Below are 14,087 nucleotides of genomic sequence, written 5' to 3'. Positions count from 1 at the left end.
TCTTGTACTGTTATACTTTGAGTATTGTGTTGTTAGTGTTAAGATCATATATTTTCGTTTACATTATTTTCATCTATGACACTGCCCATTTCAGTGATATATTAGTACGTCTCCAGCAGGGCAGCGTAGGTTCTTCGTCTGGTTCCTGAGATGCAGTATAGAAAAGTTCCACGAGAATATTTCTGTAGCAAATTAGTTACGTTACTGCACTGTACAGCGATTACGTGTGTCGTGATTATGTATCGCAGAGTGTATTCTTGGTATTAATTGTTATTCTTGCTGTAAATTGCAATAGGCTGATCTTGTAGTGGTCATCGGTCTGAATACTTGTTTGATCCATGCACGACTAACGCTGTCCAACAGTCACTGATTAAATCTCGGCCATCTTTGTGTTCATAATTAATGTTTGAGCAACATCGCTAAGTGAAAATTGTGAAAAACAAAGCTATCCGTTACATATATTAGTTTACCTTTACATAGGTAAAGAGTACTATTGTAGCATTAATATACGATGTACCCTCATGACACATCATAAAATTACTTGCTTGGTGTGGATGAAGATATAGATCCTATATCCACTTAAACCAGCATAGTTTAGCCTAAAAATTAGTCTTGATCTATATTTTGTACAGTCCATAGTGCCCTCCGTCACGAAATTATCTATTGACAGATGCCTCAGAATGTGTCCTACCAACAGATACATTCTTTCAGTCAAGTTGTGGCACACATTTATTTTGTCCCCAATTCAGTTCAGTATCTCCTCATCGGCTCTTCGGTCAATATGTCTAAGTTTCAGCCTTACTCTGTAGCAACTCATTTTGAAAGCATAAGTTCTACAGTTACTTTTTCTATTTTGGTTAGAGAAAACCTCAGCTGTTTTCGTAAACAACACTCTAAGAAGTACTGCAACCAGCCGCAAGTTATTTTTTCAAATTATTTTATTGTACCTTTACTAGCTTCTCGCCTGAGCCCATCGTCAGGCGGTAGCGTTGACTTCTTTGCAAGTTTTACATTTGTGTCTTCATGAAAAGTCCTCCTTCACATGTTACAAGACAGTTTTTCTTCTACAATGCACAGTGATCAATGAAATGAACTGATTACAATCTTTTGTATTTAGTTAATTTCATTGATAAACATGTGTCGCAAAAGAAAATCAAACCTCTGTCTTGTAATACATGAAGAAGGGCTTCTTATGAAGACATGAACGTATAATTTTGCAAGAAGTTATTGCTACCATCTGAGGATGGGTTCAGGCCAGAAACTAGTAACGGTAAAATAAAAAAAAATTTGAAAAAAAGTGACTTGTGGCTGGCTGCAGTATTTATTACAGTGTATTCTACTGTCGTCTGTATGGTTTATCATCCACGTTTCCTCTACGAATTATTTGTTTCTACTGTGTGTGTGTAATGACGGCGCAAATAGCCTACCTTTTCTATTGGAACGTGGTATCACTATATCACATTTAAGTGAGTTGAAATAATTTCGTTATAGCAAGTGATATCGCATTTTGTTCTCTAGGTTTGAAGTATACCAACTAATGCGACAGCAATTTGTCCAAGCACACCACACAGTCTGACCTTACAGACAATGCAGAAGAGTAGGCAGTCCGAATGTGCTTATTGTTCAGGACAAGTGCTAGAAATCGTGTCTGCTACAATATAGTATCCTGTCACTTATGAAGCGAGGGTGCCTGGGATACCTACAGGGTGGCAATTATTGAACTATGAAATAAAATGGTCATAATTTCTGTTTGCGTTAAGATGTTCAAACTGCACAGTTGGCCGTGGGGCATGATGGGAATTAGTACGCGCATGCATGATTCGGTTTAGCGACAAAGCCAGATTTTCGATTGGATGTGCACGTCAATGAGCGAAATCGGCGCATTTGGGATACTCAGAATCTGCATTTCGCGATCGAGTAGTCAATTCACCCTCAACGGGTGTCTGTGTGCCGTGCAGTGTCCGGTTAGGGAATAATTGGTGCGATATCTTTCGATGGCACGGTGACTACCAAATGGTACGTGAATGTTTTGGAAGGTGATTTCATCCCCAGTATCCAAAGTGACTCTCATTTCGACAAGATGTGGTGCATGCAAGACGGAGCTCGACCCCATCCAAGCAGGAGAGTGTTTAATGTCCTAGAGAAGCACACTGAGGACCGGATTCTGGCTCTGGTGTACCCAGAGGTCACTGGCATGGGCCTCGACTGGCCGACATATTCTCCCGATCTGAACAAATGGTTCAAATGGCTCTGAGCACTATGGGACTCAACTTCTCAGGTCATTAGTCCCCTAGAACTTAGAACTAGTTAAACCTAACTAACCTAAGGATATCACACACATCCATGCCCGAGGCAGGATTCGAACCTGCGACCGTAGCGGTCTCGCGGTTCCAGACTGCAGCGCCTAGAACCGCACGGCCACTTCGGTCGGCCGATCTGAACATAAGCGGCTCCTTTCTGTAGTGCTATATTAAAGACAAGGTGTACAGCAATAACCCCAAAACCATTGCTGAGATGACCAGCCTCCGAGGAGGTCATCGACAGAACCGATATTCCGACACTTCGGGGGTCCTACAGAATTTCACTATTCGAATGCCCCACATCGACGCCAATGATGGCAGGCATATCGATCATGTCATAACCTAAGCCGTATATCTGTAGTGACGTTCACATGTTGAACAGAAGTGTGTGCACGCCGCAGTTTGTAACTAATTTACGTTTCTCTTTTTCATTTAGTTCAATGAATTTCACCTTGTATATCCAGACTCTGTTGTGTGCTGGGGTAAATGCCTAACACTTCAATGCCTGTAGATGGAATAACACATTCCGATAAAGACATTTCGGCTGCGTCGTAGGTAGCGTATTGGCTCTTAGCACTATGGGACATAACATCTATGGTCATCAGTCGTAGGTAGTGTATTGATGCAACATTACGTATACGTGTGATTTATCTGACGTGATGTTCACCACTGTGTCTTTACATTGCGTGTGTCTTGCCGTTGAAGGCGGTAACACGCTGGACCTCGCGAGGAACATGGACGGCGTGGACCAGTGGGAAAGCCTGCTGTACAACCTGGTCTCGCGGCGCGACGAGGTGCTCATCAACATCGACGAGAAGACGCGCAACGCCGCCATCCGGCTGCACAACTGGAAGCTCGTCATAGGTCAGTGGCGCTGAATGCCGGCGGCCAGCCTGTCAGCCACTCTAGTGCCTCTACACAAACTGTAAGCTTCGGGTACTCACGGGAGAAACGTTGCTACGTGATTAACCACAAAATATGAGCCCGCCATCAAAGGAGGGGCTCACACATTCTAACCCTGTTTAGATCACCTGTCACTCTTCATGTTGTTTCCTTGTGCACATTTCATTCATACTACTTTATAACTTCCACAGCTTTGACTCACACACGCAGCGCCTATGCATAATGGTCCAAGTAATTCGCCATCTTGTGTTTTCATCTATGTTGGTGCATCATGGACAGGGGACATCAGCTGGTCAAGTAATTAGCAATGCAATTCGCCAACAGCAGTGTAATTCAGATGTTATTTTATTTTATTTTGACTACCAGTTTCGGCACTCCACTATGCCATCTTCAGGCCCCATATGCATCTCTAAATAATAAATTATATTGTCATACTGTGCATATATTCCTGGATGTCGTGAATTCAAAACCGTATACCAGGTGCTTCATTCTAAGACTTGATTATAAGTGACTTCAAAACCGCATCGAAGGTTCGCATGAAGCACTTGGGATATGGTTTTAAATTGACGACATCATCAACGAACCAGGCAATGGAAGACAATACTTTCAAAGATGATCTACGGGGGTGTGGAACCTCAGTGGAAATAAACTAGCGTGATGAAAGCTGTTTAGCTTTATAGCCCTAATACGCCGAAGCAATTTGCGATATCACCGTATGTACTGCGTCCGGTGCTTCGAAGTGATAGTTCTCGTACTCGTCTCCGACGATGGAAGAACTCCAGCCACAAATAAACGTTTTCGAAGACTAGGACGGAAGAAGGCGGTCCTCTGACTAATACACTCTAATACTGTTTTCTCCTCTCAACGTAAGTAAGTGCCGAAGAAGTGCTCTCAATTACTGAACACTGCATACTCAACGACGACTTCCAACCCAGAGGTGAGATCCAGAACCGTACAGGTTCGCAACAGTACAGTGCCTAATTGTTCTTACTATAAATTCTCCTGAGAGCAAAGACAGCAAGCACGTCCATACCAACAAAGCTGATACCGAGCGACCGTCACACACGGGCGCTCACAATGGAAGACCTCGCCTCTCCACCTCTGGCTTCCCATCAAGGCTGGGCTCCCCACCCTCGTAATTCCGAAAACGAATCATATTCCTGAAACTACGGAATATTCTCCCTCTCTACAGATTTTTCCGATCGCCGACCAACCATATTTTAGTCTTTTGTCGTTCAGCGCGGAAATATTGGAGGAAAAATTTATACTCGTACAATGGCACGTTTCTGAGTAAAAATCCTTGGAAGTAACCCAGCGTGCGTGATTCCCAATGTGCCGCTTCTTCGTTCTTCTCACCTGCGTGCAAAATTTGCAAAGTTCCCGGTTATCCTTCCGGTCCTGCTACAATAGTGGCCGGCCGTCACGCTGTTGTGCTCCAGAGCTCAGGTACCATGACGTCCGTCCAGGGACTTCCAGTTTTTAAGCGGGACCAACACCTGTGCGGGCCTTCCACCCAGAGCTTGAGCTGTGCCTGCCGTTTCATCTCCACTGGCGTTCCAACCTCTACTACTATATGCAATCGTTCATTACCACATACTGATAATAAAGACACTTCGTCACGTTTCATGCAATAAGCGTTAACAATTATTTACAAGGCGTACGTGAAAATGTCAGTCTACTGTATGTAGGGTGGTCAATTGATTCTGACCGGGTTAAATATCTCACGAAATAAGCGTCAAACGAAAAGACTACAAAGAACGAAACTTGTCTAGCTTGAAGGGGGAAACCAGATGGCGCTATGGTTGGTCCGCTAGATGGCGTTTCCATAGGTCAAACGGATATCAGCTGTGTTGTTTTAAGTGGAAACCCTCATTTTTTATTACATATTCGTGTAGTACGTAAAGAAATGAAGACTTATTTAGTTGGACCACTTTTTTCGCTTTGTGATAGATGGCGCTGTAATAGTCACAAACATATGGCTCACAATTTTAGACGATTAGTTGGTAACAGGTATGTTTTTTAAATTAAAATACAGAACGTAGATACGTTTGAACATTTTATTTCGGTTGTTCCAATGTGATACATTTACCTTTGTGAACTTGTCATTTCTGAGGACGCATGCTTTTACAGCGTCATTACCTGTAAATACCACATTAATGCAATAAATGCTCAAAATGATGTCCGTCAACCTCAACGGATTTGGCAATACGTGTAACGACATTCCTCTCAACAACGAGTAGTTTGCCTTCCGTAATGTTCGCAGATGCATTGACAATGCGCTGACGCATGTTGTCAGGCGTTGTCGGTGGATCACGATAGCAAATATCCTTCATTTTCCCCACAGAAAGAAATACGGGGACGTCAGAACCGGTGAACGTGCGGGCCATGGTATGGTGCTTCGACGACCAATCTACCTATTATGAAATATGCTATTCAATACCACTTCAACCGCAAACGAGCTATGTGCCGGACATCCATCATGTTGGAAGTACATCGCCATTCTTCCATGCAGTGAAACATCTTGTAGTAACATCGGTAGAACATTACGTAGTAAATGAGCGTACATTCGACCATTTAGACTGCCATCGATAAGATGGGGGCCAATTATCCTTCCTTCTGCAATGTCGCACCATACATTAACCCGTCAAGGTCGCTGATGTTCCACTTGTCGCAGCCATCGTGGATTTTCAGTTGCCCAATAGTGCATATATGCCGGTTTACGTTACAGCTGTTGGTGAAAGACGCTTCGTCGCTAAATAGAAGTCGTGCAAAAAATCTGTCATTGTCCCGTAATTTCCCTTGTGCCCAGTGGCAGAACTGTACACGACGTTCAAAGTCGTCGCCATGCAATCCTGGTGCATAGAAATATGGTACGGGAACAATGGATGTTGTAGCATTCTCAACACCGACGTTTTGATATTCCCGATTCTCACGCAATTTGTCTGCTACTTGCGACCGAACCGCCGAATCTTTCCATCAGTAAATGGGGTATGTTCTCAACTGACTCGGTTGTTTTAACCCCCTCCACTGACGGAATGACCCGCTTCCTAATTCTGTATGTATAAAACCAATACGGACTTGTAGCTGTCACGCCTTTGCGCTTACTGCTACGTATTTTAACAGTAAATAGCTCAGTCCTAATGGTAAGAGGTAGTAGTGAATTCACGTTGTTATATTTGAATACAGCACAGCTGCCACAAGCTCAGTTCACTTTTACTCCACTCCTACCCTCGCCATTGCACCACATTAACTATGTGCTACGTGGACCTTGCTAAATTCACTTGCGTATACATTTTGACCGTTACTCGCCAGTATTTACCTAATGATTAGCACACTCCTAACCGGACTATTTCCCAAAGAGCTGTGATGATTAAACGGGTTCGATCCACGGCCTACAGTGCCCTACAGTTCACACGGTAACACTGCCTACCTGACCCACTTAACTTGGTAGTGAGCTTATGTATCCAATCACCACTGCTAGCAGCAGTGGATAATCCTATCAGCACGACGAGAGCAGCAGACTTACCGTCGAATCCTCCTGAAAATACTTGTAAGTACGGTCGCCAGCTCTGAAGGAGCAAAAGAATAAATCAATTTTTGGCTCGTTTCAAAGTGAATCGGCTTGAGTTGAATTTAAACTTCATTCTGAATATTACTATTTCTGATCATTCGAGGTGATTCTACAAAGCAAATACTCTTTCAATTTCTGGGAGTTGGCTTGGTAATTACTACGAAGACTATTTATGCAATTTGGGTTAACAAAATTCTATCCTTCAACTTTATGTAATGATTTTGGATATTACTCTTTGGACAATTGATATAGAATTACTTAAGTGACTTTACTTGAAAGGTTACTCAGAAAAATTTAAGTAACTATAAATAGGCGACTCATTCTGGTGTGACCATTGCTCTATTCAACATTCTTATACGCTAAAGTACTCTAGAACAAAAAGAACTGTATATGAAAGAGGCGATGGTGGCCTCAGTCTGATTTCACTATATTATGTTTGAGGTTACTACACTTTACAATGAACAACATGCGTCTTAATTTTACTCATTACTATATTCTGTCCTCTGTACTTGCATAAAAGAAAACTGGTATTCTCCTTTTACATTTATACAAAGTTCGAATTAACAATTGCAAGCAGTCTTGCCTTGGGTAGACGTGTCGGTGCTGGTGGTGAGATGCATGTGGCTAACGCAGCTCTTCACGCCTCATGCCCTAAATGGCGGCTGGAACTACGAGCCGTAGCACTCGTATAAGCTACTGCACGTCCGCCATAAAATCTGGGCGCAGGAACTCTTACAATCAGCCCCAGTGGCATAGAGGCGGCTTCGATAACCATTCGTCGCGTTTTACTCCACAAACGGCGACGATATTCGCCTCTTCACTGTTGTGCAATCACTTTTGCGTGAGCACAGTTACACACGTCCGATCACGTCAACACTCCCCAGGCCATTCCATTGTTCAGTCCCTGTGTCTCCAGCTACCCCTAGCTACGCTCGTATCACCAAGAGTGGGGGCGTTCCCCTACCACCTTTTTACCGAAATCATTTAGTATTTAAGAATATTTATATTTATTACCCTGGAGTTCATACCAGTCATAATAATTTACTACTAGCGCTTTACAACATTAAATTATACAGTAATAACTTATAATTACCAAGAAAAAGAATACATTTGACTCCGAGAGCTTAGTGCATTACCTGACAGGTAGCGCTAATTCCCAGCTTCGCCAATAGATGGCATCAGGGTGCACTCCCTGGCAGTCTCACACCAGCGCGCCCGTTTCCGACGCGCGGGCTCCAAATTACTGGCACCCTACCATCATTTCAGTTCCGTTACATACTGATGTGCGGATTAGCTGCGACTGCAGCTAAAACACCTATTTGGGCATCACCATTTGTTGCAGGTCGTGGTTGCCGTTTCACATGTGGCTGAACATTTCCTGTTTTCTTAAATAACGTAACTATCCAGCGAACGGTCTGGACACTTGGATGATGTCGTCCAGGATACCGAGCAGCATACATAGCACACGCCCGTTGGGCATTTTGATGACAATAGCCATACATCAACACGATATCGACCTTTCTCTGGAATTGGTAAACGGTCCATTTTAACACGGTTAATGTATCACTAAGCAAATACCGTCCGCAATGGTGGAATGTTACGTGATACCACGTGCTTATAGGTTTGTGACTATTACCGCACCATCTATCTCAAAGCGAATAAAGTTCTCCAACTAAAACATTTATATTGCTTTATGTACTACACGAATATGTAATAAAAATGGGGGTTCCTACTTAAAATAAACGCAGTTGATATCCGTTTGAGCTATGGCAGCGCCATATAGCGAGACAACCATAGTGCCATCTCGTTTCCATTTCAAGCTAGACGACTTTCGTCCTTTGTAGTTTTTTCGTTTGATGCTTATTTCGTGAGATATTTGGCCTGGTCAGTATCAATGGACCACCCCGTATATTCATATATACAATGAATAACCTATCATATAATACCTAATTGTAGTTGTAGGTCACGGCAGAAATATGTGGAATAGCGCTTGTAAGGTGCGGAATTATAGCCACCTTTCAACCAATCTTTGTATTTGGATGCGGATGCTATTGCCAGTTTCTTTGGTGCTTCAGTGTACAATGTTTGGTACCTTTCTTACTGTATGACATCTGGAACATTACAAGTAAGCTGGGCGCCTATGCACATCGACAGCACCTGGGGACAGTGCATCGGGAAGCGTGTACACGTCCACAACAGCGAAAGGGTTAATTTACGGATGACTGGAAATGTGGGAGGGGCCACAATGTCTGACGTGGACTGCTGCGAGTTCCAGCGTGTTCGAGTGCTGCAGCATGCGCCACTGTTGGCAGGTACGACGCGCGGCGGCCGCTACGACGGTTACTTCGGGGCGAGCGGCCGCGAGGACCCGGCCACGCCCCCATACAACGCGACGGCGGTGGTGGAGAGCCCGGCGGGCGCGGCGCTGGCGGACGCCATGCTGGTGCGCTTCCGCCGGCCCACGCGGGAGGACGTCATCGCGACGCTGCGCGCCTCAGCCACCGTGCGCTGCGAGCCCAACTCCACCTTCAACGCGCCGCCCTGCAACCCCGCCCAGTCCGGCGAGCCCTGTCTGTGAGTCTCTCTCTCTCTCTCTCTCTCTCTCTCTCTCTTTCTCTCTCTCTCTGCTCTCTCGCATGGCCGCAAGGCTCCTCAAGCTGCCAGACGAGCAGCAACCTGAAAGGGATGACTGCGCGTGTGGCCGTGTAAACTGATAGTAGTATGCCTGTGTTGATTCTGGTGCTGGTCACGTGCTCGCAGGTACGACGTGGCGAGCGACCCGTGCGAGCTGAACAACCTGGCGCGCACGTACGGCAACGTGGCGCTGCACCTGCGGCAGCAGCTGGTGCGCAGGCGCGCCGGCCTCGTGCCGCAGGCCAACCTTCCGGTGGACGCGGCAGGCGCCGACCCGCGCCGCTGGAACTTCACCTGGATCCCGTGGGGCGAGTGCTCGCCGCCGCCGGGAGACCCCCAGCTGTGCGTGCCCACGCCGCTGCCCAACCGGCCCTCCGACTACCCGGTCTCCTCGTAGCGGCACAGTGGGGGACCTCCCGGCTCAGAACTCAGCCGTCCAACACACCGACAGTGGCCTCAGTGTGGTGGGAAAAGCCAACAGACATTTGGAACGATCCAGTCACGACGGTCAAGGTTCAAAATCCAACTCTCCGTGGAAGTGAATGTCGCTTGATCTACTCCAATCGGATGTTCCATCGGATTTCTCATCACTTGGCTGAATCACTCTCGGTCGATATCTACATTTAGCATCTGTGTAAAAAATGTTGTAAGCTGGCAATCTAGAGCTCTACTTGCCTCACCAGCGAGAGCCCTGTCCAGCACATGTCTTGTATATCTGCAAACAGTACAGTTACTTGACCGTAAAGCATTTGAAAACGTAGTTCTAAGCTTACAACGCTAGGCTCATTCCTATGCATATCAAGCGGCTTTGTAATTAAGATGCCGAAACACTCAGTCCACTTCTCCTTACTCATCAGGGAACTGTTGTTTGGGTTTCATTTTCATTTAACACACTGTTCTCTCCTGGAACTGTGTGTTTCTCATTTAGGCAACCAGTAGCTTATCGTTCTTTTCTCGTGGACTGACATTCACTATAATTTCAGTATTATATTTTATATCTATATTGTAAATGTTAATGTAGCAGCATGTTATGGATTTGTAAGTTTGTTTCATTGATACTCGCCAATTAGCTGCTTACGTTGATACGTACTTACCTGTACACAGTTCGTAATATCATCTGACACAATAGTGTGCTGGTACATTTCGATTTTCGCCAGTTTTCTTCATTTCATATACACGTAGATTCAGAGAGCTCCAAAGCAGTCTCACGTAAGTCGAACACTAAAAATTACTCTTGTTGCAACATATTCACATCTCAGGGGTATGTTTTTGTCGCCTTCTGGCACAACCACTGTAGACTGTCAGTCTTCCAGTTATGAACATCGATGTCCAGTAGGAAATATGTACCTGAAGCTTGTTGTAAGCCTTGCCGTCGGGTACTTGGCATGGCACGAAAGCGGATGTTTATCAGAAACGAAAGTGGAATGCTGTTTCAGTAAATGGGCACATTAGCACCGTTTCCAGGTGACTATGACTGCTTTACATCTCGATCTCCATCTCGCAAAGAATATTTCTGCTCCTCTTGTCACCTTTCCTAATTTTACTTTTTGAATTACGGTTCGAAGGATATTTCCATTCCATCAAATCAGAAATTTATTTGACAGTTTCAGTCTCTCCTCAACAATCATTACACAGTTGTCTTCACATTTTGAGTTCTTTTTCCTGTACCCGGTGTTCTTCATTCTCTGACTCCTCTTCCCCACTCTTCTTGCGAAAGTACTCGTTGTCATCTTCTTTAATCCTCGTCTGACAGAAGCAGAGCCTCTCCTTTCTTTACTGTAGATCTCTAATTCTTTTAATGACCCCACACGCTTCCCTAGATCTCGATGTATTTCTTTCACCCATGTGACTTGCGTCTTCCGGCTCTTCTGGAAAGTCAATATTTTGTTTGCAGCCCATTCCGGACTCTATCTTGCAATGGGTCTATGACAAACCCTACAACTTGTCTTTATTGTGGTAAATATTTTCTTCAAGCTTTGTTTTTTCTCGCAATTGCCTTTTGTATATGTGTATAAATGTCCACTTTTACTATGGTAGCTTATTTAGAGTTGTCCAATAGTGATTTGGATTTTTAAGTATCCAGGCCTGGTATCTCCGTATTTTTGGCTCTGTCTCCACTGCTCCCTTTTCATTTATATTTGGGATTCAGAATATCAACTCGGTATTTAAACTTTTATGATCCTTGGATGTCAGCATACATTACCTTCAGTGACTGCGTTGCATCTCTCGCATCTAGAATCATGAACTCTGTTCAACAACAAAAAATGTAATCATGCCGTACACACCATCTGTTTTGTGATTTCTATTTGTTAAGTTTCAATATTCACTAACGCGAAAAAAATGCTAACTACTGCTCATTCCGAAAAATTTGTGAATGCCATTGCCATGCAGCGCCGCAAAATTCTAAAGCATTTGGGTCCAATGAGGAATGACTCTCACTGCCACACTTCTTTTTAAAATTCTGTTGAAGTATTTTTCTGATTTTCTTCGCTTTCATAACTGCTATGTTGCTCTGTTCCCAGTCTTTTAACCTTTTTCTCCTTTTTCTGAATTGGCGATTCAACGTTAGACTTTATTGTCTTCGTCATGCATTGCAAGTGACGGTACTACGCATATGTGCCCGTTGCGTGTACATCACTCGCGGTATCTGATGAAGACCACTTCGTCAGCCGCCAAAAGACTGTGTATGAAAAGTGTAATTCTCAACGCAGCTGATCACCCCAAAATATTCATCCTGTCAGTCACACTGGGAAAATGTTCGCAAGCACAGTACTTACATCTTAAAGAGAGGTATTCTAAGTAGGCGATAGTAAAAATCAAAAGAGGTTACGCTTTGCACTCTGAGAACATGACTGGTCATGGAGACGGTATCTTCTGTAAGACTTATTTAAATTCGTCTCTCGTCGCTTCTGCTACTGTAAGCAATTTTCAGAATTTCATTTTCAGGTATAGTAAGATCAAACAGTGGATGAAGTACTCTCGGCTGTCTCTAAATTCTGGAACTTCTGTCGGAGTTTAAGAAAGACCTTTCGTCACCTCATGATCTCAGCATAAAATACTTGCTTGTATATTGTTGCGCTACTCAGTGATGAAGAGGCTGGTACGAAGAACCAATTCATCTACATCTACATCTACATTTATACTCCGCAAGCCACCCAACGGTGTGTGGCGGAGGGCACTTTACGTGCCACTGTCATTACCTCCGTTTCTTGTTCCAGTCGCGTATGGTTCGCTGGAAGAACGACTGCCGGAAAGCCTCCGTGCGCGCTCGAATCTCTCTAATTTCGTGACGGACTGCATCAAACCAATCAGAAGACTGATGACTTTAAAAAAGTATTGTTGTAATTTCTGTCCGTTCATTGGTTCTTAATGTTAGTTGCACGAGCAGCTGCTGCAATTCCATTAGTGTTTGTACTTAATAGAAGAGAAAATGTGTCAACTTGATTCTATTGTCGTAAAACGACCATATGGACTATTACTTTTTGTCCTGCCGGTTAATATTGCTTTAATACTGTTAAGAAACTCTATCAACGAATATTATATATTAATTATTATAGTCTGTATTGTATAAGCATAATTCATATATTTATTGTAAACTGTTATATCTTTTAATAAATTAATCACATTTGAATTATTGACCAATGTGATCATTATTTTGTGTGTGTGTGTGTGTGTGTGTGTGTGTGTGTGTGTGTGTGTGTGTGTGTGTTTATACGGGCGGATGAGTGGACGTATGTATGGTTGGGGAACTGTATGTGGGTACGTGTACACAAATAGAGGAACGCACCCCCTAAGTTATACTACTTTTACTGCATAAACTGCAGACAAGATTATTAGTCACAGTGTTACAGCCGGAGAAGGAAAATGGCAGTTCTTTGCACTTACAGTGTTGGCACTTAATAGGTTGCTATCTATGTAGTAAGTGTGTGAAGTATCAGTCCTTACGGACTCTTCATGTCAAGCACTTTCAATTTCATAACAAACTGGGAAAGGCATTTGATACCATTTCCTATCATCACGTCCAGTTGGTGTCACAAGTATTGCCTCCATATGCATGCCTTCACAACTGTAGTGAAACATTAGACGTTGATTAAATTTCTGTATGAAACATCACTATACGATCACATACGAGCAAGAATGAGGGATTCGGCAACGAGGGAGGAAATAAGGCCTGAGGGAGAAAAGAGCGCACGGTGAAACATGAAATAGAGCTAGTTGTGATAAGAAGGAAGCGTTTGAATAACGTCTGTTGAATAGAAAATACACATCTGATTAGTTTATGAAGCTAAATCGTCAACCGAGAAAACTGGAGTATGATTTTGACTTTCCGGGAGAAGATATGTGAGGTCAAACTCTGTGTAGGGTATTGGCGAATAGGAGCTGATTTCCTATGTGCTATTGGGAGAGATTTTAGGAACGAAACTTCTATCTGAACGGAAATAATAACAGGAGGAAAATGGTAACGGACAGCAATATTGTGAACTGTCGTATGAGGGCGTAAGAACGACTAGAGTCTGCCTGTTATATACTACTTGATATTTTGCCGAAAAATATCTTGTTAATAGGGATTCTCGAAAGACACTAATCGTGTTTGTATATTTTGAACTGTACATACCAATTTCACCGATGTCGCAATAATTTTGACTGTGCAAGCGTTTTCTAAATTTGAGATAACTTGT

The 14,087-nt window shown here is 43.6% G+C and overlaps 1 protein-coding gene across 1 annotated transcript in view; it reads left to right on the top strand.

The window, feature by feature from the left end:
• LOC124605765 (arylsulfatase B-like) overlaps nucleotides 1-12,954 on the top strand; it is a 76,837-nt gene extending 63,883 nt beyond the window's left edge. Inside the window, exons 7-9 of the mRNA XM_047137649.1 lie at nucleotides 3,006-3,164; nucleotides 9,087-9,348; nucleotides 9,535-12,954. Of these exons, the coding sequence (XP_046993605.1) occupies nucleotides 3,006-3,164; nucleotides 9,087-9,348; nucleotides 9,535-9,805 (692 nt within the window). The 3' untranslated portion in view covers nucleotides 9,806-12,954. The remainder of the gene's footprint in view (nucleotides 1-3,005; nucleotides 3,165-9,086; nucleotides 9,349-9,534) is intronic.
• Nucleotides 12,955-14,087: the final 1,133 nt, after the last annotated feature.

This window comes from Schistocerca americana, chromosome 3, assembly GCF_021461395.2.
Source record: "Schistocerca americana isolate TAMUIC-IGC-003095 chromosome 3, iqSchAmer2.1, whole genome shotgun sequence".
Taxonomy (NCBI): Eukaryota; Metazoa; Arthropoda; class Insecta; order Orthoptera; family Acrididae; genus Schistocerca; species Schistocerca americana.
The sequence above is the reverse complement of the archived record's forward strand: the minus strand, read 5'-3'. Positions and strand labels throughout refer to the sequence as shown.